Below are 27,335 nucleotides of genomic sequence, written 5' to 3'. Positions count from 1 at the left end.
GTAGACTCTGTTCAGGGCTATATCTCCTTAATCCCCACAACTACCTGAGAAATACAGAAAAGGAAATCATTTTCATTTCACTAATACGAGAAGCTGAGTCAGAAATTCTGCTCATAGATGACCCATTTTGGTGTTGTGCCATAGTCATACTTAATACCTCCTGAATTCACCAGACAATGCGTAACTTTATTATTAAACATCTGATTTTACCAGTGAGGAAAATCACAAATCACAAGCAAGTGTTCATTTGTTAGGGAAGTTTCCTAGGTAGATGCCTAAGAATCTTTCATTGCAGAGGTCTCTAATGTGGAACTAAATGGCTAGGACATCAGTGTACCCAGTTACATATATTTTTAATTTATCTTAGTAACTTGTTTACATAGAGAATCTTCTGCCTTTTCTTCTGTTTCTGTGCTGCCTTGAATCTCTGAAGGCAGTGGTTATATAAGAAAAAGACTTCTGTCAGGTCCAAACTGCACACATGTGCATTTTCTCATTAGAACAGTGCCTGGGCCCTTGGAGGGCTTGGCAGAGGGGCACCAGATATGGGGGAAGGACCACAGCGAGGGAAGCCGTCCCAGGACCACTGACTCCTCACTGCATTTAGGGCGAGTCTGTACCTAGTCAACATTAAGTCATTTTTATTTTCCTCTGATTCAAATTCAAAATGTCATTTCCTTTTCAGAATTGGTTGGACCCCGCTAAGGAAATAAAAAAACAGGTTCGAAGTAAGTTCTTTTGGATTATTTTTTGTGGAAATGTGAAGGTTTTCAGAGAGCAAGTTGTCTGAATTGGTAGCCCATACCTAAATGGCTAGTGTGACTACAAACTTTTCTTGTCTCAAATTTGATCTAGCAGTTCAGATAGTACTCATTTTATAATTGTCACAACTCGGGGTTTAAAAGGAACGTGATACTTGACCTGTTCCTCTGCCTGTGAATAGATGTCCAGTATATGATGTAATCAACTGATGTTCGAATTGGCAGTTAACCATTTAAAAGTTCCAAACTGATTTATTAATGTTCCAACAGCCACGAAAGTATGAAAGGCTTCATAAAAGTCATAATCATTTCATAGCTTTGACTTGAATCAAACAAGTCAAACTGAAGTTTACTGTGTGGTAACAATGTTTCTTAGTCCCCTAAAGGCAATTTTAAAATTACGTAATTTAATGGACCAAACAATTGCAGGAGCAACTCACAAATTTGAAATACAAGTAGCTAATAAATATTAAACAAGTTACTAAATTTTACTAATGATTTAATGCAAATTAAAATGATACATCATTTTTCAGCTATTCAGATTAACAAAGAATTAAGGTTTAATAATAAACTATAGCACTTATTTACCCAATTGGTAGAATAAGTTGGTTCAATCCTTTCAGAGGGCAGTTTGTCAGTATTTACTAAAATTTAAGCTGTACTTACCCTTTGACCCTTAATTTCACTTGTGGAAATTTATTCAGCATATGTATTAAGAAGGAAAATGTGCATTTGTATAGAAAATGAAGATCCATTATGATTAATACTATTTACAGTTGCAGAAAACTAGAAGCAACTTGATTATCCATATATAAAGAAATTATTAATTCAATCATGGAATAGCCATATAAATATGTCTTAGTGCTCCTTAGTGAAAATCAGTTTGTGGAATATTATCTATAGCATAATCACATTTGTTTTTTTAAAAAAATTATGTCTGTATAGATGCATGGAAAACTTTTGGAAGGCTGGAAGATTTTAATAGTAATTACTCCAGAAGTATCATCATTCAGTGAAAGTAGGGGTTGAGAAAGAGGAGCTTTTTAAAGTCGTTACCCTTGCTGTAGTTCTTATTTTTGCCACAAACATGGATGCTCTTTATAATTTAAAATAACTACGTTTTATTCGTATTTTTTGTCAATAAAGTCTAAGTTTTTCCGAAAAACTAATTCTAGTTAAAGGATACATTTCAGAGCAGTTTATTAATAAGAACATCATTCCCACTTCAATAAGTAAGTTTTCAGTAGTTCACTGTTAAAAGAACAAGCAAATACTTCTTAGTGCCTTTGAAAGTCCTGAGCTATCAAAATAATACTTCAAGTACTAATAAAATATAATTAGCAGTGAGCAGTTTGGAAATGGTTCAATATGATAATATTCCAGAAAGACAAAAGTATAACCATACTTCTAAATATAGGAGAGTCAGATGATTATTTGTGCAATTTAGACATCTTTACCATATGTTTGAGGGAAATTATGTATATCCACTAACCAGAAACTTGATTAACAAATTCGGTTAATAGAAATAGTTAATTGAGACGGAAACCAGAGGTAGCTGTTGTTGTGATAAATAGGTGAAAACACTACTTATTTTTTGTTTGGAGGAATCCTAAGAAAAAATGTAAGATAAATATTTTTCTAAGGATTATTAGAGTTATTAAAGCAGACGTGCTGAATATATATCATAACATTTTGTGTGCATAAAGTTCTCCTATTCATCTAATTAATGGAATACTGAGCTGATTAATAATTGTGGAGCACTTTGAAAATATATAAAATGTTCAAGAATAAGTCATAATACCATGACAAGAAAGCCTGTATAAACTGTCTAATTTCCTTTTTTCTTATTAATAGAATTCATTTTTTCTTTAACTTCCCATTTATACTGTCTTCTACCTTCCTTTCAAAGAGAAGAAAGCTAAAGGGACAAGATGATCAAAACAAGAGATTTAGGCCGGGCACGGTGGCTCAAGCCTGTAATCCCAGCACTTTGGGAGGCCGAGGCGGGTGGATCACAAGGTCAAGAGATCGAAACGATCCTGGTCAACATGGTGAAACCCCGTCACTACTAAAAATACAAAAAATTACCTGGGCATGGTGGTGCGTGCCTGTAATCCCAGCTACTCAGGAGGCTGAGGCAGGATAATTGCCTGAACCCAGGAGGTGGAGGTTGCGGTGAGCCGAGATTGCGCCATTGCACCACTCCAACCTGGGTAACGAGTGAAACTCTGCCTTAAAAAAACAAAAAACAAAAAACAAAAAACACACACACTAGAGATTTAAAGGATTTTTTTCATCATGCAGATTAGGTGGTGTATATGACTTTGCCATAAAGAAAACTGACAGTCTTACAGATAAAGGAGACAAGGAAAATTGGAATCTCTTTAAAAATGGGATTTGGTGTTTTTTATCTGTATTATTTGTTGTTTCCCATCCACTAAAATAACCTCTTGCCACAAAATTTACATTCAACCAAGGCAGAGAAATATTACATCTAATGTAATTACTGTACCATTACCCCTCTTCCAAAATATAAATGATAAAAGGATGTTTCCATGCTTTTTCTGCTGTGGGCTCACAGTGTTCCTTTAGAATTAGATCTTTAAGAAAATGGAAACCAAGCTAACAAATATTTTAAGTCCAACTTTATGATAAATAGAAAATTCAAAAACTTCATGCCTGTAATTCCAGTTTTTTGGGAGGCTAAGACAGGAGGATCACTTGGGGCCAGAAGTTCAAGACCAGCCTGGGCAACATAGGGAGACCCTATCTCTATTTTTTAAAAGAAATTGTTTTAATTAGCTGAGCTCAGAGACACATGCCTGTAGTTAGTCACTACTGGGGAGACTAAGAGTGCTGGATACTTGAGCCTAGGAGTTTAAGGCTGCAGTGAGCTATGATTGTGCCACTGTACTGTAGTATGGGTGTCAGAGTGAGACCCTGCTTCAAAAAAAAAACCAGAAAATTCTGAAACTGAGAGGTTTTATGGAAAAAATTCTTATTCCAGGAATCTTTTATGCATGCTGGATCTTTAAATTTCTAAATACACTATATTTTGTGATTTTAAGTATGTTCATGATATAGTAATTTTGTGACATAGGGCATATATCATACTTTTATGGTGTAAATGCAGTATATTAGAAATTTTAAGATTTGGCTGGCATAAAAGACTAACATTAGAAATTTTTCATAAGAATGAACTATCATCACTGCTACTGTTTTCTATATATCGTAAATTTGTAACTTAAAATTCCACGTCAGCATTATAGAAGTATTCATGTTAATGTCTTCAAGATGTTCCATTTCCTCTTTCTAACTAGGGCCCTCATTTGAGCAAATATAGAGTTGCAAACTTATTTATTGCATGAGCACTTCCTTCTCAGTGGATTTGTTTTTGTCACATTCTTTATGAGGATATGTATTTGAGCTTTAATCTGCCTCTCTCATTAATTTCCAGTTTTATACCTCATTTAACTGGACTTTTTTTTCTTGATTGGGATATTGATTGTATTATAGTTTCTGTACACTTTCCCATTGTTTCAAAATACTGTCCTGAAAGATGTATTTTAGGGAAGTGGATTCCTTAGTAGTAGTGATTTTTCAAAGTGTGCTTCAAAAGCCCATCTTTATTATTAGAACCATAAGGGAGCTTATTTAAGCCATAATTTTCCAGGCTGTATTCAGAATCCCTGGAATAAAAATCCCTGGGGTGGAGCCTGGGAATTGGCATTTTTAACAGGTACCTCAGGTATTTCTTCGGCTCACTGTAGTTTGAAACTTGTTTTCCTAGAATGAGGATTTTTGCATTAAATGTCTTTCCTATATTTTTATTACTTATTAGTGTCTAACTTGGACATTTATTGTAAGATTGTTTAATTACATTGCTAAACTATTCGTGAATTCAAGGCCTGCTTTGACGTGAATAAAAATTATAAAAGAGTAATAAATCCATTTCCCATAACTAATCCATTAGTTTTAATTTCACTTTCTTGGGGGAAAGCCAGCACTCATTATGAACCTTACCATTGGCAAGCATTGAGGGGATCTATTTTAATAGGAAATGAGTAGGAATTAATAGGAAAATAAAACTAAATCAGACTATTTTTGGAAAAACAAAAGGACTTTTTTGAGAACAGTAGGAAAAATAATCACTAAAATATATTTGACAGATATATTTTGAGTGGTTTAAAAATGATATTAAGCCCCCAATAATGCCTGATCGTATACTAAATCCTTTATACAGCACCTCAGGTAGAGTCCCTGCCATGTGGAATCTTAAATGTGATGTCAACGATAGTGTCAAGAATATAACTAATACACGGATTTATGCCATTTGTGACAAAGGTTAAGAAATTGATGAAGTTAAGTATTGCCTCCGATGCAGGTGAACAGTGCAGAGAAAGGAGATAGGAAATACAGTACCGTGCCTTCCTCTGAATGTGTGGGAAAGGCTCGTGGAGCAATGGAGTGTCCAGAAGTCATTCAATGGAGAGACAGGGAGATTTGGAAGTCTTAGGAGACTATTGGAAGCAAAAGGGGCAGACTGAAGTCACAGAATCAGAATCCTAGAGTCAAGGCAAGTCAGCGGCCACTGGGTGAGGCATGAATGAAAGACCTCCAGAGTGGAAGCTGGAGGACTGGGAGGAATTTTTCTGTAAAACATTCAAAATGCAAGCAGAACCTAGGCTCGGGCACTTTTAGTGTTCTTCTTGGGTAGAGGGAACAAATATAAACAGCACCACAGAGGAGGAATACCCAGACTTTGGTAAATTGCTGCATTTAAAAGCCAGAACAGAGTGAATACAGGTGAAAGTAATGATCACATAGTAAATGCAGAAAAAAAGAAAAGGGTCTTTTCCACATTTATATTGATAAACCATATATAATTAGAGATAGTATTAATGAGATGTGGAGCTGAGTTAAGGCTTCATAATGCTTCAAAGATATGTGTTTACAATACAGAGAGTAGGTACTGGTAAGCTGACTCCTGGTTGACCCTTTTCAGTGCTGGAGAGGCCGTGAGTAAAGGCCACAGGATAAAGACGGCAAAGCATAAAGAGGATCCTGCTAAGACTCAGGCTAAGGAGGTGCAGGTGCAAAATTTGGCAATGTACAATAAATACATTCAAGTACCTATTTCATCAAAAATTTTCCTGAGCAAGAAAAGAATTTTCAGCAGCCCACAGAGCAGCCCACCTGCTAGAACACTGTTCACTGCAACAAACCTTTCTCATAAAATAAATCTATGTTTAATATTCCCTTGGATTTACTATAATTGGATTTGACCTACAATAACAAAGCAGAAAGGACAAAAAAATGGGAATTATATTTGTAGTGTTGGTCTGTGAGCTATCCAGAAATTTGCAACAATAAATCCAGCCACTTCCAGATTTCCCTGACTGAAGATTATTCATGTCATTCATGCTTTTTCCCTCTTCCAAGTGCTGACCTTAGATTCCGAAGAGGTGGGAGGTTTGATCAGTTTCCTTGCTAGTTAAAAGTACTAATAAAGGATTTAATTGATTGGGGAGAAGGTTAGAAATTAGGCGAGGTTTCGGACTTATCTATATATTTCATATAACTAAGGTTTCCCAGTTTTCCATTGATGATCAAAAGTTGCCTGGGTGTTAATGTTTGGAGTTAAGGCAGTTCTGACTCTCAGTTGGAATCATAAGATTTTCTTGAGGTTTTACTCTAATTTTTTTCCATCCTTGCAGGTGGTGCTTGGCACTTTTCTTTTAATGTGAAATTCTATCCACCAGACCCTGCCCAGCTATCTGAAGATATCACCAGGTATTTAAAAGTTGGCTATGCAAAAGACAAGCGTTATTGGGAGAGTTGGGCTTCTCTTAAATGCCCCAAAGAGGAGTGTGCTTACATCTGGTAGCCTTACAACCAACCATGTTCAAATGGCACACAAAAGGCAGATGAATGAGACTAAACATCTGAAGAAAAGATTTGCCAAATCCTATGTTTTCACAGTTGAATCTTTGGTGCCAGGCTGATATTCCCTCTGCTTGACCCTGGTGGGAAAACATGCAGAATTGAAATACAATCATCCACACACCATAGTCAAATTGGATGGGATTTAGCCTTGTATGATACAGCACTTCTTAGTTTTTCTGCTTTAATACTTAGAGTAAAAATGTCCTTGGATGCTTATGCTTTTTATATAACCAACACATATGCACATAAATTTGAATGTTTACTTTCTACATCTTGCGTATAGGAAAATGATTGTTTTCTAGAAAGAAGCTATTAAGAAAGGAATTGAACATAAAAATATTTCAGTTTGGTAACTGAGTTGAGTGAGAAAAAGGATCTCATTATAAAGCTGTACTGGATGTCTTAATCTGGGCTGCTATAACAAAATACCACAAACTGGGTGGTTCATAAACAATAGAAACATATTTCTCACTGTTCTGGAGACGGGGAATTTGAGACCAGGGTGCCTGCAGGTCAGGTCCTGGTGAGGATGTGCTTCCAGGTTGCAGGATGCTGACTTCTTACTGTGTCCTCATGTGGTGAAAGGGTGAGGGAGTCTCTCTCTAGCCTTTTTTATAAGGGCACTAATCCCATTCATGAGGGCTCCACCCTAATAGCTTTCCAGAGACCCCCACCTTGTGATCCCATCACCTTGAGGGTAGGATTCGAATTCAAACATATGGATTTGGAGGGGAAGGGGCACAGACACTCAGTTCATTGTTCCCGGTGTGCTCTGACCCTCTAGGCTTCTCTACATTCACCTTAGAACCCCTGCTCTCTTGCTCAGCTTGGTGTAGTAAGACTTGTTATAAAACAAGTCAAAGCAATTTTGTGCAGTGTGTGTAGAATTTTCTGTGTAAGCTTTGCATTCTTTTTGGAGGGCTTTACGGAAAAGAGAAATTACAGTAATTTCACCAGACATATTAAGAGAAGATTAAAAATTAGTTTGAGAGAATTTTTTAATATTTGCAATAAATCAGAAAATTTATATAATTTCTTATTTAAAGATACTTTCTAGTTGCTATTGAAGAACTGTTTTATTTTGGCTAATTTGTGATTATAGAGCCCATCTATACCTGGACTTGAAAATGTAGTGCATGATTTCTTTCTCTTGACTCATAATATTTGTAGAGCCTGTTAAATGTTTAAGGATTTTTTCTGTCTGAGTTACATGGAATTTACTCATGTCACCAGCCTAAAATCTTAACTAGAGGGGACCTTAAGACTTTATCATAGTCCTCTGCTTCCGTGAACAGTTCATTTCTTATCTAAAACGTAGCAGGTCTGCTTTGTTCTATTCATATTCTAGGCTATGATCCAGATTCTTAAAACTCACCAATGTTAACACTTACCTTGAGGTCTTTGGCAGTTAGTAATTTATCTGTAAGTCTTAAAAGCAAAATAACGGAGAAGACAAATCAACATATTTTTATGATACGGCAAAATTATATGGAAAATGTTAATTTCTCCAGTTTAAAACTATTTATGGTGACAAGATTCTCAAATTTTAAGGTAGTAATTCTTTATATCTTAGATAGATTTTAGGAAGCTACCTAAATTTTAAAAACGAGAACTGAAAACAGAAGAAATTGTGTTATTATAAAGAGACTACCTAACTACGAATGCAGGAAATTGAGAGCAAAGTTTTTAATGACATAGCTGTTGAGTTACCTGAAATCTATTTTGCTCATATAGGAAGACCTGTCATCTTAATATCAAAGTGAGACTTCCGTAAGGCTAATTGGGGCCTAATAATTACAGTCATGTCACTTAACAATGAAGATACATTCTGAGAAATGCATCTTTAGATGACCTTATTGTTGTGTGAACATCCCAGAGTGGACTTGCACAAAGCTAAATGGTAGAGCCTACTGTTCATCTAGGTTCTATGACAAAGCCCATTGCTCCTAGGCTACAAAGCTGTACAGCATGTGACTGTACTGAATACTGTGGGAAATAATTACAGAATGGTAAGTATTCGTATATCTAAATATAGAAAACATACAAAAAATACAATCTAAAAAATTGTTTTTAATGGTACACTCATATAGCCTAAGTGTACAGTGTTTATAATAAAGACCACAGTAGTGTACGATAACACTGTACACTGAGGCTACCTTCGGTTTAGTTTAAAAAATGTCTTTCTTCAATAATAAATTAACCTTAGCTTACTTTTTACTTAAAAAAGTAAAAATTACTGTTTAAAAATAATTTTTAAAGTAAAATTTAAGTAATTTAAGTACAAATTTAAAGTAAAATTAAGTAATTTAGGTAAAATTACTTTTTACTTAAAAATTAACCTTTTCACTTTTTAAACTTTTTAATTTTTTTAACGTTTGCCTCTTTTAGTAACACTTCACTTGAAACACACATCGTACACGTGCACAAAAATATTTTCTTTATATCTTTATTCTGTACATTTTTTCTATTTTTAAAATTTATAATTTGTTTTTACTTTATAACTCTTTCTTTAAAAACTTAAGACATAAACACACATATTATTAGCCTAGGCCTACACAGGGTCAAGATCATCAGTATCACTGTCTCCACCTCCACATGCTGTCCCACTGGAAGGTCTTCAGGGGCAGTAACACACGGGAAGCTGTCATCTCCTAGAATAACAATCCCTTCTTCTGATACCTTGTGAAGCTCCTGCCAGAGGTTGTTTTACAGTTAACTTTTTGTTTTTCACAAGTAGGAGGAGTAAACTCTAAAGTGATGATAAAAAGTATAGCATAGTGAATACATAAACTAGTATGTAATCACTTGTTGTTTTTATCAAGTATTAAGTTTTGCACATGATTGTATGTGCTAGTTTTTTATATGAGTAGATTTTTTGCACCAGCTCCACCCAAGGATTTCAGGGACTGTCTTGGGGACTGTTCATTTGATTTTAAAAGTTATTTTAAAAGATGTCAGAATAATATGTCTTTACATTTCTTTTAGACTATGCTTTATTAATAAACCCCATTTTATTATGAACACTGACTTGCTTCTAGATGCCTTTACGTGCTGTCTTTTGTTACCGAGTATTTTTCCCTTCTACCTAGAAAAAATATGTATGAAGTAAATACCAAAATATACAGATGCTAGAAAATTTATCTTAGAGAGGTTGTTCTGCAGGGAGAAATTACTTACCACAGTTTTTACCAAGCGATCTCCTTTTCCTGTATCCTCATGCTGGCCTTCGTTGTGTTGTGCTTTTGGTTCCTGGAAGGTACTACCTCTGCTTGCAGTTGCGAGATGACATCGTGTCCGGAAGGCTGCCCTGCTCCTTCGTTACCCTGGCCTTGCTGGGGTCCTACACTGTCCAGTCAGAACTCGGAGACTATGACCCAGACGAATGTGGGAGCGATTACATTAGCGAGTTCCGCTTTGCACCAAACCACACAAAAGAACTGGAAGACAAAGTGATCGAGCTGCACAAGAGCCACAGGTTAGAGGCAGAAGCCCTGAGTGTGTTCATTTAAGTTTTACCTTGATGGGTAAGTGCCCCGCACACAACCCACCTCTTCCCAGTACTAATTTTAGTCCAATAACGGCGAGACTTGAGCAGAGCGTGGGTCCATGCATGATCAAGTTCTGAGATGGGTAAGCTTTCACTCAGAGCATCCAGGCATTCATTTGTAGTGCTTTCTTGCAAAGCCCTTTTTCTTGTTATTCTTTTCTCATGTATCTTCTGATGCCTTCCCCTCCGATGGGTGAGGGGAACTGCTTCTTATGATATAGCATGGAGCAAAGTGGGAAATTTTACAGCCTACCAGGGAAAGGAAAAGCATCATTGTAACATATTTTTCTTCTCATCAGAGGGATGACGCCAGCAGAAGCAGAGATGCATTTCTTGGAAAATGCCAAAAAATTGTCCATGTATGGGGTAGATTTACATCATGCTAAGGTATGCGTTTTTTAAACCCTAGACTTACTATTTAATGTTATTTAACTCAGTGTTGCTATTACTGTACACTGGTGATTTACTTCAGCTAATGTGAATGAAACCTTTGAGAATTCAAATCTCTGTTTGTCTTTTAAGCCCTATTCCATGATACAACAAATGTAGCTTTCTGATATTTACCGAAGGGTTTGCTCTTTGTGGCTCAAACTTGCATTACTCCTGGGCTCAGCCTCCTGAAAGGCTGTGATGGGCAAAGCCTCTAATTGCCTTTTGATACAGTTAGAAACCTACCGTGACATAACAAGCTCTTAGTTCACCCTGCCTCCCCATCACTGTAATATTCCACGCTCTGTGCTATCTCATGCCCTTTGCTCCCGTCAGACTCCGTTTGTGCCCTTTCTCTCTGTGCGTCTCTGGACTGTCCTCCTCTTTCCTGTCTGTGTGTCCAAACTTAGCCTGTTGTCCAAGACTCAAGTGTCACATCGGTTATGGGCCCCAGACACATACCACACATACTGTCTGTGGCCCTACCTGGACACATACCAGGCAGTCAGTAAATTTATATAGAATTTAAGAAGGCTACCTCCAAAGTTTAGGTACTCTGACAAATAATCAGAACCATGTAATAAGATTGTTGTTTTAAAGTTCACCCACACTAAGGTTTGCCTCTATGACTGGTGACTGATGAAATGTTGAAAGTGTATCTTGAAAACAGAGTCTTGGGAAGAAAGAATTTGGATTGAGATGGTAGTGGGGTTACAGTTGTGAAGATGCACAGAGCAGCTTTGACTCTGTGTCATGCTTATTCTGGAATCTCTGTACTTTTAGTAGTGATAGAATGAATGTAGGACTGCTAGTCTTTTTAAACAGTCCAGAATAAAAGTCCTGTGGAAATACGGGAAAACTTTTATTAGCACAACATATAAAATTTGTTAGGATCGTAGGTTTGGATTCTGATACATTAGCAGTGTTAAAAAGGTCAATGTTAAAGGTCAGAGGTCATTTCTTCTGATTAAGTCCAACAGGATGACATTGTTCCTGTTTAGGGATGTGTGTTTGACTTTGATGGACAGAGTTAATTACCAGTTTTATGGTCTGAGACTCACAAAACGTGCAGTTACAGGTTTCCAGGCAAATGACTGTCTTACACAGTCAGGCTTAGGGCCTGGAAATGAAGAGAATTTCAGCTGGCCCTGTTCAAACAAACACCTCAGCACTCCTGTAGACCCATGGCACGGAGGTCTGTGATCTATAGGTTCTGTTAATACTGGAAGTTTGGCTGCACTTTGGTTAGCGTTTGGAAAGCAAGATTAATCCACAGGGATTTGGGGAGGAGAACAGTGGCCCTTGAATCTGTGCGGGTTTGATTGGTTTTGCTTTGGATTACTCTGCACATCGGGCAAAATGAGCCCTACAAGGCCCAAGCGTTATCAAAATCTCTGTGTCTTGGCGGAGGCTCACACCAGGGATGTGCTGGTATGTTGAATGTCAAGCTCTTTGACATTTGTGTGTAATTACAACAACAGATGTAGCTCTGTTTACTTGCCGGTTCATTATTACACTTTTTCACTTATTTTGCACTCAGATGACACAGATGTTTTCTATTGTATGCCAGGTACGAGGGAGAGTGAGAATTTCAAAATAAAAATAAGAGCAGACATGAAGATTTTTTAATTTCTCTTAGTGTTTTCCCCTAAGGGGCTAAAAGATAAGGAAACAAGAAGGAAGTGAAGGGAGCCTGAGAATTTGACTGACTCTGAAGCTATTTTTGGGTTACTTCGATTCACTTACTGCCCAGAAAATAAATAAATAAAGATTAGCATGTACATTTCAGGAAGTGCACCTCAGGATGTGTCAGTGTTTCTATCAGTAAAAATAAAATCACTTAACATTGCTATAGCTATAGAATTGAAATAGATAGCTGCCTTTTCATTTAATAATGTGATTTCAAATTATGCCAGTTTAAAAGAAAGAGAAGGAAGTGCAAATGCAGCATTATAGGAATTTATCTGAATATTAAGTATAACAGATAATTCAGTTATAGACTCCATTTTCTCATGCAGCCGCACTCCATCATTTGAAGAAGGAAATTTACTGAAACAAATTGGAGCTAATTCCCGGTTATGAGTGAGATGCCTCGCTTCTGTCGATGGTGTGAAAGACTCTGAGCTTTATAATCCATTTAAAAATTCTGAGCTGGAATCCTGTATGAAGAATAAATACCCACTTTAGACAGAGGTCCCGTGTTTTGAAAAACCTATTCTAAATGCTTTGGTTTTTCCCTTGTACATCCGTCTTTGTTTGTTTGTCACTTAATGTGCCTGTAGATAGGCTTTGTCAGAGTCACTCGTTTTCTGTAAGATTCTGAAATGTAGATATAAGTCCATATAGGATATCCTACAGAGCAGGAGATACTGAAGGATGGCAAAGTTCGAACAGTGATGTTGAATTAAAGAAATTATATGCCCCTTTATTTTCATGATGACTGAGACTGTTCAGGTCCACCCCAGTGCTCCTTGCAAAAGGGAGTACACATGTATTTATTGATAGTGAAATGCACATGTCCTCAAGAAATACCGTTGTCATAACTTTTAAAACCAAATATTTCTCAGACCCAGCAAGGTGGCTCACACCTGTAATCCTAGCACTGTGAGACAAGTGGATTGCTTAAACCCAGGAGTTCGAGACCAGCCTATGCAATGTGGCAATAGCCAATCTCTACCAAAAAAAAAAAAAAAAAAAGAGCCAAGTGTGGCGGCACATGCCTGTGGTTCCAGCTACTTAGGAGACAGAGGCCAGAGGGTCACTTGAGCCCCTAGAGGTGGAGGTTGCATTGAGCCAAGATGTCACCAGTGTGCTCCAGCCTGGGCAACAAAGGGAGACCGTGTCTCAAAAAAAAAAAAAAAAAAAAAAAATTCTCAAACTTATCTTAATACCATGGGCTGTGGCAGAAAATTTGAGAAGAAAAGTATAGTTTTTGTTGCCATGCAATTAATAAAATGGAGACTTACATTCAATTTAACACTGCAGTTGTTTCTGCCTTTTTCATTTTTCATCTTTCTTTCAACAAACATGTAATGGCTAATGCATGCAAGGTAGGCAGTGTGCTGGCTGTGAGGTTACAAAGAAACAGAGCTCCTGCTCTCAATCAGCTTTCGTCTCCAGGAGAAGGAAGACACATGGTAGTTTATTTCAGTGCCATTTGCTAAGGGTGTACTAGAGATAACAGATTGATTTGGGGACACAGAGAAGTATGTTTTGGAGGGGACAAGAAGAGCCTTCTTCATCTTCCTCATGAAGGAAGGTACTGTTTTCTTAAAGTTTAAAGAACTAACAGGTGATTTAAAATTTTTATTAAAAGTTTCATTGTTATCTGATAGTGGAAAAGGTTTTGAATGTCCATTCCCTCAGTAGGTTGAAAGTACACTTCCTAAAATCACGTTCTGTAGTTACCAAATAGAAAGTGAGTCCAAGAGCAGGTATTCCGGTAGTCCTTTCTCATGCCTGTGCTCTGCCAATGGCATGAGGTTGTCACCTGTGAGTGATGGTACAGACAGATTGGCTGGTTCTAAAGGATCAGTAATGCCAGCTGCATGTCAGCATCAGGTTATAACTCTTTAAATCACTCTTTTAAATTAAAGTCCTAGATAAACAGTGGGCAGTTTCCAGTCTTTGGGTTCTCCTCAAATTTTATTATATTGTAATATCCTGCCATCAAATATTTCCACTCCCACAGAGTAATTCAGTATGTCATGGAGTGATATGTTTCCAAGATAAAATATTTCATTTTAAACTAATTATACTTCATTTGCAAACTTACGTTTCCCTGAGATGGACTAATATATGTATTTCTGATTCTGGAAATTTCCATCTTCTGCCTTGCATTGACAGGACTGAGGAAGTGAATTTCCACGATGTAGATGTGTTAGTCTCCTTTTCCAATTCTTCTGTTTTCCCCTCTGCTCTGCCAATGTTGTAGGATAACTCAAAGCTGGAGACATCCCTGTGGGTTATGTAACAGCAGATCTGGGCATAGCTTCCAATGGGTGGTTAGCTGATGACCCTTTCTGTCCCCTGTTTTCAACAAGTAATGGAACCAGGGGTGGACTGTGACTTCACATACAATCCTGCCTGTGTCCTTTTTCCTTCATTCACGTCCACTGTAGATGTTCCTTTTACCCTGACTTAAATGGAATACAACATGGGAAAAGACTGTATGTGGTACATCTCCTAAGCTTGATACAACATCCCTGATGAGCTCTGACATCACACATCCCTAGGAAATTATCTAAACATAAAATGTGCAAATAGCAAAAGCAAGTTGCAGTTCTAGTATGATCTCACATTTGTTTTTTTAAAAAATTATACACATATTTAAAATGTATTTATATTTATATATGTGAGCCGTATTGCTACATGTGATTACCACTGGGCAGTGTGTTTGTGTGGAGGGAAGGGCAATTGTTGGGGTAAATACATTCATGTATGAAATACATTCATAAATTTTTTTATTCATTCGTACTTTAAAAAAAAATTTCATATTTAAATTTTACTCTGACAATAATGGTATATAAAGAAGACCGGGACTGTTTTTAAAGGAAGAACAACCAAAACCCTCATAGGAAAAGACAGGGTCCATCTTGTTACCATACGTGCTGATTAAGAGTGTTGCCTCTGGAGGTAGGCTGTGTTCAGCTGAGACTCTGTACCTGTTTGCTCATCGGTAAAATGGAAATAATAATAGCAACCATCTCAATCACAATGAAGATTAATCGAGTTAATATATGTAAAGCAGAGCAGTGCCTGGCAATTGATAAGTGAGATGTGGCTACTATTATTATTGTTATTAACATACCGTCATTGACTGGGCCCTCTTGGTGTACAGTATTTACCTTGTAAGTTTGAGACACCTGGGAGAGCAGATTTTACTCTAACAAACCTCTCCATAGTGATAAACATCTGCACCAAAGGCTATTGTTTAATGTTTTAAAAAATGGCTGTATCATTTTGCATATGTAAATCAGCCATTTATAGTTTCTATCATGGTTGCTTAAATATGGTAACCTGCAAAAAATGGAAATAAGTTAGATACTGATCTGTTGTTTCTTGCTGTTGTTTTCCAGGACTCAGAAGGAGTAGAAATTATGTTAGGAGTTTGTGCAAGTGGTCTGTTGATATATCGTGACCGGCTGCGAATAAACAGATTTGCCTGGCCCAAGGTTCTAAAGATTTCATATAAACGGAACAACTTTTACATAAAGATCCGGCCAGGAGAGGTAAGTACACCCACATTTGCATGCACATTGGGAGGAAAGATCCCTGATAGCAAGCAAAAAAGTTAAATTATCCGCTTATGAGTTCTGAGCATTGTGAGATACAGTGAATTACATCTTAGTGCCTCAGAGAATTTATTGTAGGTTTGTCCAATAAACAGTAATAAATAAAATATTGTCCTCTTTGTTATGTTGTTCCATTATTTCCTACTGCATACATGAATTGAAGGGTTTTTAAAAACATATTTCAATATAAAATCCAGATTCATGAATAATTTTGTGTTTATTTCAAGCAGTGAGGGATAAATCTCTTCCTCCACCTCCTGTTGTTATTTCTCCATGCCCTATTTGTCCTGCAAATCTGATTGTACTTTAAAGTGAACAGCTTAGAGGTCATGTATTTCAAGGTACAAGGAAGATTAGAACCAAGGACAACAGTGAGTGTGAATTATGTCAATGTTCTATAGCTCAGTATATGCTTGCTTTTTTTTTTTTTTTAATCAGAGAAGCTAATGAAATAATAGGAATTGTTAACTAGTCCTTACTCCTTGGACAATAGCCTCCATAATCAACTTATGTTTATATCTTCCTTAGTGGCTTGTACATAACAGTAACACATATCTAGTCTTATTTACTTAAGAGATAGTTAATAAAAACCTCAAATTTCTAACTGATGTGATTAGATTCTAGCATACTTATATCCCTGAACATTTTCTGATATAATATAGAGTGATCTCATATCTTCAAAATCTATTCTCCACTGGAGTTTCTTGGTTGAAAATGCAATTTAAAAAAAATCAGAGTATCAGCTGAGCATAGTGGCTCATGCCTGTAATCCCAGCACTTTGGGAGGCTAAGAGTGGGGGAATTGCCTAGGCCCAGGGCTTTAAGGCTGCAGTGAGCCATTATCACACCACTGTACCCCAGCCTGGTTGACAGAGCAAAGACCCTGTCTCAAAAACAACAAAACATTGAAGCATAAATCATGTAATTAAGTTTAATCTGAATATAACTTCCTATCTATGGTGACTGAAATAATTTGTAAGCTTTTTATGTAAATATCTAAAATTACTTCTCACTCTTCTAAAAATATTTTTAAAATATTTTCTAAAGATTTTATGTTAAATTTGTAGCCAACAGATAGTCATTTGACTTCTTTGAACATTTGTTAAGTGAGCATCTATTTATTGTCAGACATTAGAAATAGAAAGACAAATACGGCCTTGTTCCTTGTTAAGGGATTTTCTATTTAGCAGAAAAACGGACTCATATGCTTTGATTGTAACAGCATGATGCCAATGAGATGATATTCTGTAGATATGGAATGAGCATAGTATTATGAGAGGCCAGAGGGGAAAGCTAGAGAAATGAATCAGTAGGCAGTAGTGAGTCATGGGAGGTTTTAAATCAGGATGTGACACAACTAGGCGAATATTTTGGAATGATAGATTTCTTAATGAAATTCAGCTACTTGGAAACATGATGTGATAAGACCTAAATTAGGGCAGAGGCTGTGGGAATAGAATGGAGGGAACAAATTCAGGAGAGAAGTTTTAGAGGCAGAAGCAGCAGGTCTTAGAGACAGGATGGAGGAAGGAATTAAAAGAGAGAAGAGTCCAGGATAATCAAAGGTTTTCAGTTTGCATGATTGAAGCCAATGGAGATAATATTAAGCAGGAGGGAAAAGGGTGAAATTTTCAGAAAAGCAATTGAAATCCCTTTGGGGCAGATTTTCAGGGAGTGATTCTTGCATAGGAAGGAATTGAACAGAGTTATCAACTCTGTATGTTTTATTCAGAGCCTTAGACATGGAATAAATTACTCAAAGAGCAAGGCAAGTTATAGAAAGAAAAGGCCCTAAAACTAGAACTCTGGATAATACCACTATTTGAGAAAGAGCCAAGGAAATGAAGAAATGACAACCAGAGAAATAAAAGAAGAAACATAGACTGATAGATGACCAGGAGATGAGTTTCAGAGGAAAGTGGTTCGCTAGCAGTACCGTGTGTTACAGAACAGTCAGGCCCCACGATGACATTTTAGAGTTCAGAACGGTGTGAGGAGCGTCTTCCAGGACGTGTTGAGGTCAGGAGTGAATAGCAGAGGCAGTAGGTAGTGGCTTCTCCTTCCAGAAGTTTAACAGTGAGGAGTGAGACGGGGTTGTGCTGCCGTCAGAGGCAGGCTCAGAGAAACCCGGTTTTTCACTTCCCTTCCCTCTGGTTCTACGATCCTATTTTTAGCCTAAGAAGAGTGAGAAGAAATTATTGGGGATGCACAGGCTCTGAAGAGATTGAAAGAAATTAATAGAGAAATAGATATTAATTCAGGTAGCCTAGAAGCCTGCATCATCCTTGCCTACGGAGATTGGCAGAGACTCCTCCCAGCTTCTTGCAGCAGAGTGCAAGCTGACTCTTCCTTATAACCCCTGGCATTGGCATAATATGTGCATATGAAATACAGGATTAATAAATGGATGATGGTTTAGTCACGAGCCGCACTATGTCTGTCTTGACTGGGTCCCTTGGACAGTAGTGATGTTTACAAACACCACTGCATGTGAACATCCAGAGTGAATAAGAAGTTGGGAAAGGCAGTTCCAGTTGAAGCAATTGTGATGTATTTCCCACTTCCCCTAATCATCCTCAGCAAACAAGAAATAGAGGTCAAGCATGATTGTATCTCACATGCTGTGCATATGACCCTTCGTCTTGGTTCTTTGCCACATAAATTATTTTTACTAATGATTATAGCACTAGTTCGGTTGTTTGCTCTTTTGGAAAGCCTTTGCTGTTTAAAATGATTGCCCTCTGGTGGTCTGATGTGTGCAACTTCTTCAGAATATGAAAACTCATACGTCTGCAGTAATAAAGTATATTATGCAGGAAATGAGATGAGTGTTTAACCTCAAAAAATCAAATGGCTGATAAAGCATTATCTGAAATGTACATGCTGAAAAATATGAAAGTATGTTTCCCCAATCTGTGGTCTTAGTATGATATAGAGAAACATTAGCATTTAAAATGATAATCCATAATGGAATATACAAATAAAATCAGCAATCTCTGATACCAAGTCATCAACCACCGAAGAAATATATATATTTCCTGACCAGATATTAGGAGAAAAATGTCATTTCTAAGAATACTGTAGACTATATCTGTAAACATTTTGTTCATTTCTGTACCTTCCAGTTGAAATCATTGTGTCATTGAGAAACCATGAAAAGTTTAAAAGTGGTATCAGGCAAAATTGATTTCTGGAAGAAATAAAACTCTTTTTGTGTTTAGTTTTCAGTTGAATCCTAAGATACACACTTACTCAAGACATTTTACTGCATACATAATATGGCTATTTATCCCTGCATCATTTTAAAGACACATTTTTTAAAATTAGTGAATGCATATAGCATGAATTATGCATATAGCAATTGATCTAGTTAGTAAATTTTTAAAATTCTGGTGGCATTATGATTTTGTAAGTTATTTACAGGGCTTCTGTTATTCGTAATTTTAAACTTTACTCTTCGATGTATTTGTTTTTTATTTAGTTTGAACAATTTGAAAGCACCATTGGGTTTAAGCTGCCAAACCATCGAGCTGCCAAGCGTTTATGGAAAGTTTGTGTTGAGCATCATACATTTTTCAGGTAGGAAGAGATTATTTTGTTTTTCCCCTAAGTAATAATTATAATCACTTACACTGAAAAAGATTATCAGGAAAAGAAATATGGAATTTTATCCTTACTGTTCCTTCAAGTTCATTCTCACCATATTTCTTGATAAGAAATCCTAACAGAACTAGAAAAAGACTAAATTTGAAGGATTTTCCTTAATTTGTCAAGTACTTACATGTCCCACCTCTCCCACTTCTTTAGTGTCTTTCCATTGCTTTTAGAGTGTCCACTTCAAATAGCCAATCCATTCCTTACTATTTCAATTCCTTACAATTTCAGTGAATTCTCAATACCCTGTCTCTCTTTACCTACCTACACATAGTATGAGACACATCAAATTAGACATCCAATAGCAAATTATCACTCTTCTTCACTAATATCGCCTGTTTAGTTGCTGTTTGGGCTTAGAGACCATAGACTGTCCACTTTGCATGGAATGTTAAAAGTTCCTCTAGTTTAGTACAACCCAAACTTGCATATATCCTCTCTACAACATCTCTAGTTGATGTCTATCATGTGCATTTTTTTAATGAAATCAAATTTATTTAACTACAAGTTATGTGTTAAACCTTTAGCACACAAAACACATGACCTCACAGAGTATAAAGTTTAAAAAGCACTCTCAGTATTGGACTTAATAGTCTTTCTGCTGCTTTTCTGTATTCTCTTTAGACTGTTGTTACCAGAAGCACCTCCCAAGAAATTCCTAACCTTGGGTTCCAAGTTTCGTTATAGTGGCAGGACACAAGCGCAAACGAGAAGAGCCAGTGCGTTGATAGATCGCCCAGCGCCTTACTTTGAACGCTCGTCCAGCAAACGTTATACCATGTCTCGCAGCTTGGATGGAGGTAGGCATCACTTACTGGCCCTTAATAACCCTAGGAGCTACCCCCCAAAAAGTATGACACTATCATGAGCTTTCAGTAAGCATAGATCTTCCTGGATATTGTACTTTGAAAAGCAGCTGTTGCTCATTGGCTGAATGGCAGATTTTTAAGCACCCCCCCCCCGACCATTGAAATAAAAATGGCTTTGTCAGTCTAACATCTGCAGGTTTATGTAAAATAACATAAAAAATGGCACTCGGAATGAAGAAAATAGCTTTCATAAGCTGACACCCTGAATTTGGAAAAAGATGCTCTCATTCTAAATATAGTAGTCACATACTCTGTGATTTGATTTCCTTGCCAACAGGTCTTAAAGGATTAGTAGGTTTAAGACTATTTGTTTCTTAAATCTGTAAGTGAAATTTATTTGTCTCTAAAAATTTTTATGAATAAAATATGACCTTTATCAGTCAGTTGATAATAGCTGGTAGAAAGGATGGTATGCAAATGACAGAGCAAAGGGCTGTAAGTTAAATTCTCCTGGTTGTGCTAATTACAACTCCAGATGGGCTGGGAGAACAGTGCTATGTGGGGGTTCTGTACCGCCAAGTCAAATTAGTCAAATGGAGAGATGATCACTCAAACAACCTTTGAAGGGGATAACACAACAGTGAATTTTTAGTAGGGTTTTGTTTTATCAAACAGTTTCTTGATTGCTCTCTGTAGTAATATGGAGGCACGCTTTCTGCTGCAAGGCATGCCCACTGTGGCAGTACTCGGGGACTGTCATGTCTGGGTCTCTGCCTTCTCATTTAGAGCACCTGGAGATTCGCTGTTTTTAATAGAAGATCTTAACCTGTGCAAATAAAACGAATTAGAAGTTTCTGGTTTGCACGTACAGTTTAAATAATAAGGAAAAACATAAAACAAAAGTTACAAGTGCCTAGGACCATCTCCCTCCCTACCTTTTTTGCCACTGTTCCCCTGATAGTCTCACCTCTGCCTTCCCCATTTCACTATCCAGGTGATTGATGGGAAGAGGTGCTCCTTGAATCACCCAACTAAAAACAACCATCTTTTTCTAATGGAATACTTTATGAACAGTTTATAGAAGAAATCAAAATAGCATTATTAATGCTATGTTATGTATGCTACTGGTGAGGTGGGAATTGTACTCATGTGGCATTGGTAAATCCAGACTGAAGTCCAGGCTCTGCTGCCCTCTGTCTCTGTGATGGTTGGCAAATGACTTCAGCTCTCCATGTCTGTTTTAGTCATCTGTGTAATAGGAATAAGGCCACCTTTGACAGGGCTGTTGTGAAAAGCAAGATATATGTGAAAGCACTCTTGTTATGTAGGCAATTATCTCAATAATCATACTGATAATTACTCTTTTTTCACATTGTTAAATATTTCAGTAGCTTTGGGGATACAAGTGGTTTTTGGCTACATGGATGAATTGTATAGTAGTGAAGTCAGATTTTACTGCACCTGTCACCTGAGTAGTGTACATTGTACCCAATATGTAGTTTTTTTTAATCCCTGACCCCTCTCCCACTCTGCCTTCTGAGTGTCGAATGTCCATTATATTTCTCTGCATACCTTTGCATACCCATAGCTTAGCTCCCACTTACAAATGAGAATGTATTGTATTTGACTTTTCATTCCTGAATTACTTCTTGTAGAATAATGACCTTCTGCTCCATGCAAGTCACTGCAAAATACATGATTTCATTCATTTTTATGACTGAGTAGTATTCCATGGTATATATATTTTCCACATTTTATACTGATAATTACTGTTAAAGACTTTTGTGAGCTAGCCTATGAAGTTATTACCATTGTGTGTCTTCTGAGAGTTTCTGGAATACCAAACTTAGAGCCAGCCCTTTTGAGTAAAATAGTCATCAGGACTGTTTCAAGTTGAATTAAGATATTGAAATACCCTGTTAACATTGAAGCTTTTCCTTCTGGTTTGTCCTGTTGACTTTTCTTTCTCCTTTAGAGTGTCTCTATTACCTGTTTCTATATTATTGGTATTTGTGGAACTTTGTGGAGTTGCACTTTTTTTTTCCTGAATATCATCCACTTTGTTCAGTGATGTGCACCCCAGGGAACACATTTGTTGTGAATGTGGTTTGCCTATGACCTTTTGTGTGATGATGACTGCTGAGAAGACAGAAGACAATTGTGAAATCAATATAGTAATGTCATGCTGTCTCTTTCTCCCTGCCCAAAAGTGATGTTAGTATGTGTCGTCTCTCACTCTTTGTGGTCCTGCCAGCTCTAGTATGTTTTCTGCTGCTATTGAGCTGGGTGGCACAGCTGCATGTTGCAACATAAACTGCTTTTTTGCAGGTTGCATCTTACAGAGCATGTCCTAACTGGTCCATTGGGAAACTGTGTCTCATATGAGCTTTTCAACAGTATAAAGAGATATAAAATATCTTAGTGAAGATATTTTAGTGGCATAATTTAGCTATCAAAAGGATTTCAGAGAGCATTTCATTTCAGAATCCTTTCTTTTATTTACAATTTAAAATTCCTAAAATAATAATGTAGATTACATTTTGTCTGTGTTTAGTTAATGTGCATTTGAAAAGCAACATTTATATGTTTTAATAAATTTTATATCTAAAAATAATGAATACCAAATTTTAAAGTTTAACTCAGTTAAGCATCTTTTCACTAAGACATTTTAGCTGGGATAAAAGGTTATGTCTTACTCTCTTATGTTTGCATGTTTTGCATTTGCACGAATTTCATTTAGCAACATTTGTCGTGTTTTCCCAAAATATTAGAGATGAATAAATGTATATGCATATTATGGTAGTTTGTTTAAAATGCAGTAGAAATGAAAACATTTCTGTAATTTAGATGAATGGAATTGCCATCTGAATTTTATAATCTCTACCAAGATGGTTAATTTTTATTATTACTCATGGAGCTTTTATATTGTAAGAGTGATAGGTTTTCAACATTAATAATAATAATATGAAAACCAATTCAGTACTCCTTGGTGAATGGCACTTCCAAAGAGCCAAGTGTATGAGAGCAATTGTGTACTGCAGAGACTGCTGTTAGGTGTGGAGTTGGCCGCTATGAGACGGGTGCCAGTGCCAACCTGTGACTCCAGGGAATAACAGGCCCAGTGGCAGCTTAGCCTCATGACCCTCCACTCACCCCCACCCTTACACATCCTCGCCAGAGAGCCTGAGGGTGGGTGAAATTTTAAGACATGAGCATTTCAAGAATTTTAAAGCACTAGTATTATAGGAAATACGGGAAGGTCATGCTTCCATGAAGGTCCCTGCAGCACTGATTTGTTTTTTCAAGACTAAGATGGTATTTTGTGATGGTATTTTGTTGGTGGTGTTCATCTGTCTTCTGACTTAACTATTTTGGATTTTATTTCTTCAATTGTATTTGCTTTTAGCATCAGTGAATGAAAACCATGAAATATACATGAAGGATTCTATGTCTGCTGCAGAGGTTGGTACTGGCCAGTACGCCACAACAAAAGGCATCTCTCAGACCAACTTGATCACCACTGTGACTCCGGAGAAGAAGGCCGAGGAGGAGCGAGACGAGGAAGAGGATAAACGGAGGAAGGGGGAAGAAGTCACGCCCGTCTCGGCCATCCGGCACGAGGGAAAGGTATAGCTCCCAGGCTGCCGGCTAGAGCTTGCTCCAGCTTTTAAGAATGACTAAATGATGAGGCTGTAAACTAGGAATGTGCTCAGAGTTAGGGTAAATCATATGTCAGCTCTGGTCACATTCATATGTCATTTTTTAAATTATGATTCCTTTTTCAACATTTTCCTCTGAAAGATTCATTCGTAGCTCTTTGAAAATTTTTATTTTAACAACTTGTGTGCTATGTAAGACTTTCAATAGCTGTCCTGTATGTGTATCTTAAAATACTTTTGGTGGTGTATTACACTTTTCTGTTTGGGCTCACATTTCAAAACTGTCAGTAAAGCTGTTTTCTTTGTTTCTGGCCCTATTCTCCTACGCAAGTACAGCATATTTTCTAGATATGCAATTATCATATTGCCATTCTTCTGACTATAAGTACATGGAGTGACCACAGCCTCTGTGTTTATACTTACAGTCTAATCAGCAGAGTAGTGACCAGCCATGTTTTGAAAAGGTATCTTAAGGCAGAAAGTTGCAACAGAAGATAAACAGTGAATTTGGCAGCACAGTTTCTTCTTGCAGTGTATCATTCATTAAACTTTGTAATATCTTTTCACTACAAATTAAATACCTTTTTTAACATAGTTTTTAAACACTATGTTTATTTCTTGTGGTCCAGCACTATAAAGCAATTTTTCAGAAAAATTATTTAAAAGTCAAAAAACACTTCAGGAGGTTTATACCTAATTATAATGGAAAATCAATGCACAGAGCGTAGAGTAAGTGGAAATAGCAGAATGAAAATGCTTTAACAACCCATGGGTTATCCTAAAACTTGAGTAAATTTGATTCGCAAGTGCTCTTTTGTGCATAGGCTCTTCCAATGGAAATGGAGAATCACTACCTCACTACTTCTATGGAGAGTATTCTTTTTGACAAGAATTTAGCAGTGACATCTTAATATAGACAAATACAAATGACCCAGTCCATCATCTTTTATTTTTTAAGGTGAGATCATTTATTTGGCAAACACAAAAATAAGTAGAGTAGGAAATCCAATGGCAGGGATATTTCGATAACTTTTGCTGTTAAAATGTGCATTGTTCTAAATTTCGTTTTTACACTCTTCTGTCTGTTTAGTCGAGGAAGGCTTTAAAGAGAACAGAAAATAAGATAACCCACCCAACAAATATGTGATTCTTCCACTTAGTTATCCAACATTTTGTAAAATTTTCATGCCAACATACGACTGCCATGGGTGTATAAATATGAAGAAATGACACATCAAAGTAAATGATTTTCAGTTTTGCTCCCAAGATAAGGCCAGGCATTTTCACTTTATTTGATTTTAAAAGACCACCAGTTTGTTCATGTAAAATGTAGCACTAAGCTGTCCTCCCTTGCTGCCATTTGTGACATGGGAAAATAAAGGACACTGCCAGCCTCATAGCCTGAGCCTCTGAGAAGCCAGCACTCTGGGCAGAATGTCTTCAGGAAGTCTGTAGCTGAAATCTGGTGCTGGTAAATAGTTGTGGGCTGGCTTGGTTTCCCCAGTGCAAAGTTGCCTTTTAAAAATGACTTTAATAATCGACATGAAAGGTTAAACCTTAATGTTATCCTTCTCTATCTTCAAAAGGTGACATAGAGTGTACTTACTGTTCAACCACAATGAAAGTGTATTGCTGAAAATAGTTCTTGAAAGGCTGGTTCCCTAGGTTGCCTGGGAAGGAGGCACATTTCCCAGGCAGGGATCCCCCGAGTCGTGGGCCACCTCACCTCTGTGCTGGAGGACAGTTGTCTTCATGCAGAAGTTAGCCTGTAGCACCTACATTATTCTTAGTTGAATGAGATTTGTTCAGGTTCCTGTTTAAAGGGCAGTGTTTAATGTCAAAAGTGAGTGTGTGGGAAAAGACATACTTGTCTCATAGTAAAAAGAGACCCCTCAAATGGCGAAAGGCTATGATTTTATTTGGGTGTTTTCTTTCCCTCATGCCTCAGATGTAATTTTATTTGTACATTTTCTTTCTGCCTGTTGCTGTATGTACCACTTCTCCCCAAGCCAGGATTGGATAATCATCCAAGGCAGTCTGGGTAATTTCTATGCTGTCAGATCAATGGTCAACACATACACACACACACACACACACAGTGGTAAAGACAGCAGCAGGTGTCTAATTACCTGTAGGGTCGGACTTCCTGGCCTGCAGCAGCTCCTGTCCCATCCCAGGTTCTGCTCGGGGCTCGCGTGCTTTCCTTCCTCCCCTTCCTGTCAGGCAGCCCCTCCGCCACTTGCAGGAGAAACGGGCCATGGTGGTCCTGGAGACTTCCAGGACCCAGAGAGGAGGGGAAGTAGACTCACTTGCCCCATAAAAGCTTGAGCTCACCAGGGGAGCGCTTGTGGAAAACCTGCATTCATCATAGTATTAAGGACTCAAAGATCTAAAGATGCCCTTTAACTGCTGAGAAAAATCAGAAGGCTGGGGAATGATATCTTTCTATTATTATGCATCATAAATAATAGAAAGTAAACACTGGCAAAGCATATTACAAGAAAACACATTGTTTTCGCTACTTAGCTTGTTGAAACCACTTAAAGTTCTACTGACATCTTAAAGGAGCCAAAATGGAGTTTTCAAGGGAACTTCAGTTCTTTGTGAGGAGACAGATATTCAGGAATGCTAACTGTCGAATCCTTGATTGTAACTACTTATCAGATAGGAGTGGGGCCAGAAACTTCTTGATTTGGAATGTAAACTCCTTGTTTTTCATGTAATTGAATAACCAAGGAAAGGATCAATGCTAGAGATTTTTTTTTTAATCGAAGTCTGGATTGGATTTCACCTTCATTTTTAATCCAGCTGAACTATGCTAACAGCTCTGCTACCTAGAGATCAGGAGAAGGTTATTGAAAGTCTTGATTTTAAGTTATCAGATTTATTTATGTTTGCTCCCCAAAACCTGAAGCTTTCTAGAGTTGTTGGTCTATAATGAAATTTTTTGATCATGTGAAATGTGCAAACTTTGGGATTTCCCACAAATACCTTCTGTTCTGAAGTTTTAAAGAATTCCACCCTGTATGTGATGGTCTAATGGGAGAAATGTGGCCATTCATGGCAACATTGGCATGCAGCTTGAATACTTTCAAATTCATGAGCAACCCTAGTGTTAAAATTTTTGTTTTACAAGTTTATATTGATACCCATAAGAAAATTAACTAATTGCAGTTTTCTTTTTGTCCTTTTGCACCTCTGTTTGCTGCTTTCTGTCTCTCTCTGTCTCTTTCACA

The 27,335-nt window shown here is 37.2% G+C and overlaps 1 protein-coding gene across 20 annotated transcripts in view; it reads left to right on the top strand.

Annotated features, from left to right (window-relative positions):
• The window catches only part of EPB41L3 (erythrocyte membrane protein band 4.1 like 3), a 223,820-nt gene that overhangs the window by 172,582 nt on the left and 23,903 nt on the right, over window positions 1-27,335 (top strand). For all 20 annotated transcript variants that reach the window (XM_074383732.1, XM_074383735.1, XM_074383736.1 and 17 more), the window contains exons 5-12: window positions 686-728; window positions 6,479-6,554; window positions 9,964-10,182; window positions 10,554-10,641; window positions 15,762-15,914; window positions 19,459-19,556; window positions 20,256-20,431; window positions 23,847-24,067. In XM_074383732.1, coding sequence (XP_074239833.1) covers window positions 686-728; window positions 6,479-6,554; window positions 9,964-10,182; window positions 10,554-10,641; window positions 15,762-15,914; window positions 19,459-19,556; window positions 20,256-20,431; window positions 23,847-24,067 — 1,074 coding nt within the window. The remainder of the gene's footprint in view (window positions 1-685; window positions 729-6,478; window positions 6,555-9,963; window positions 10,183-10,553; window positions 10,642-15,761; window positions 15,915-19,458; window positions 19,557-20,255; window positions 20,432-23,846; window positions 24,068-27,335) is intronic.

Source organism: Saimiri boliviensis, chromosome 13 (assembly GCF_048565385.1).
Source record: "Saimiri boliviensis isolate mSaiBol1 chromosome 13, mSaiBol1.pri, whole genome shotgun sequence".
Lineage (NCBI taxonomy): Eukaryota > Metazoa > Chordata > Mammalia > Primates > Cebidae > Saimiri > Saimiri boliviensis.
The sequence above is the reverse complement of the archived record's forward strand: the minus strand, read 5'-3'. Positions and strand labels throughout refer to the sequence as shown.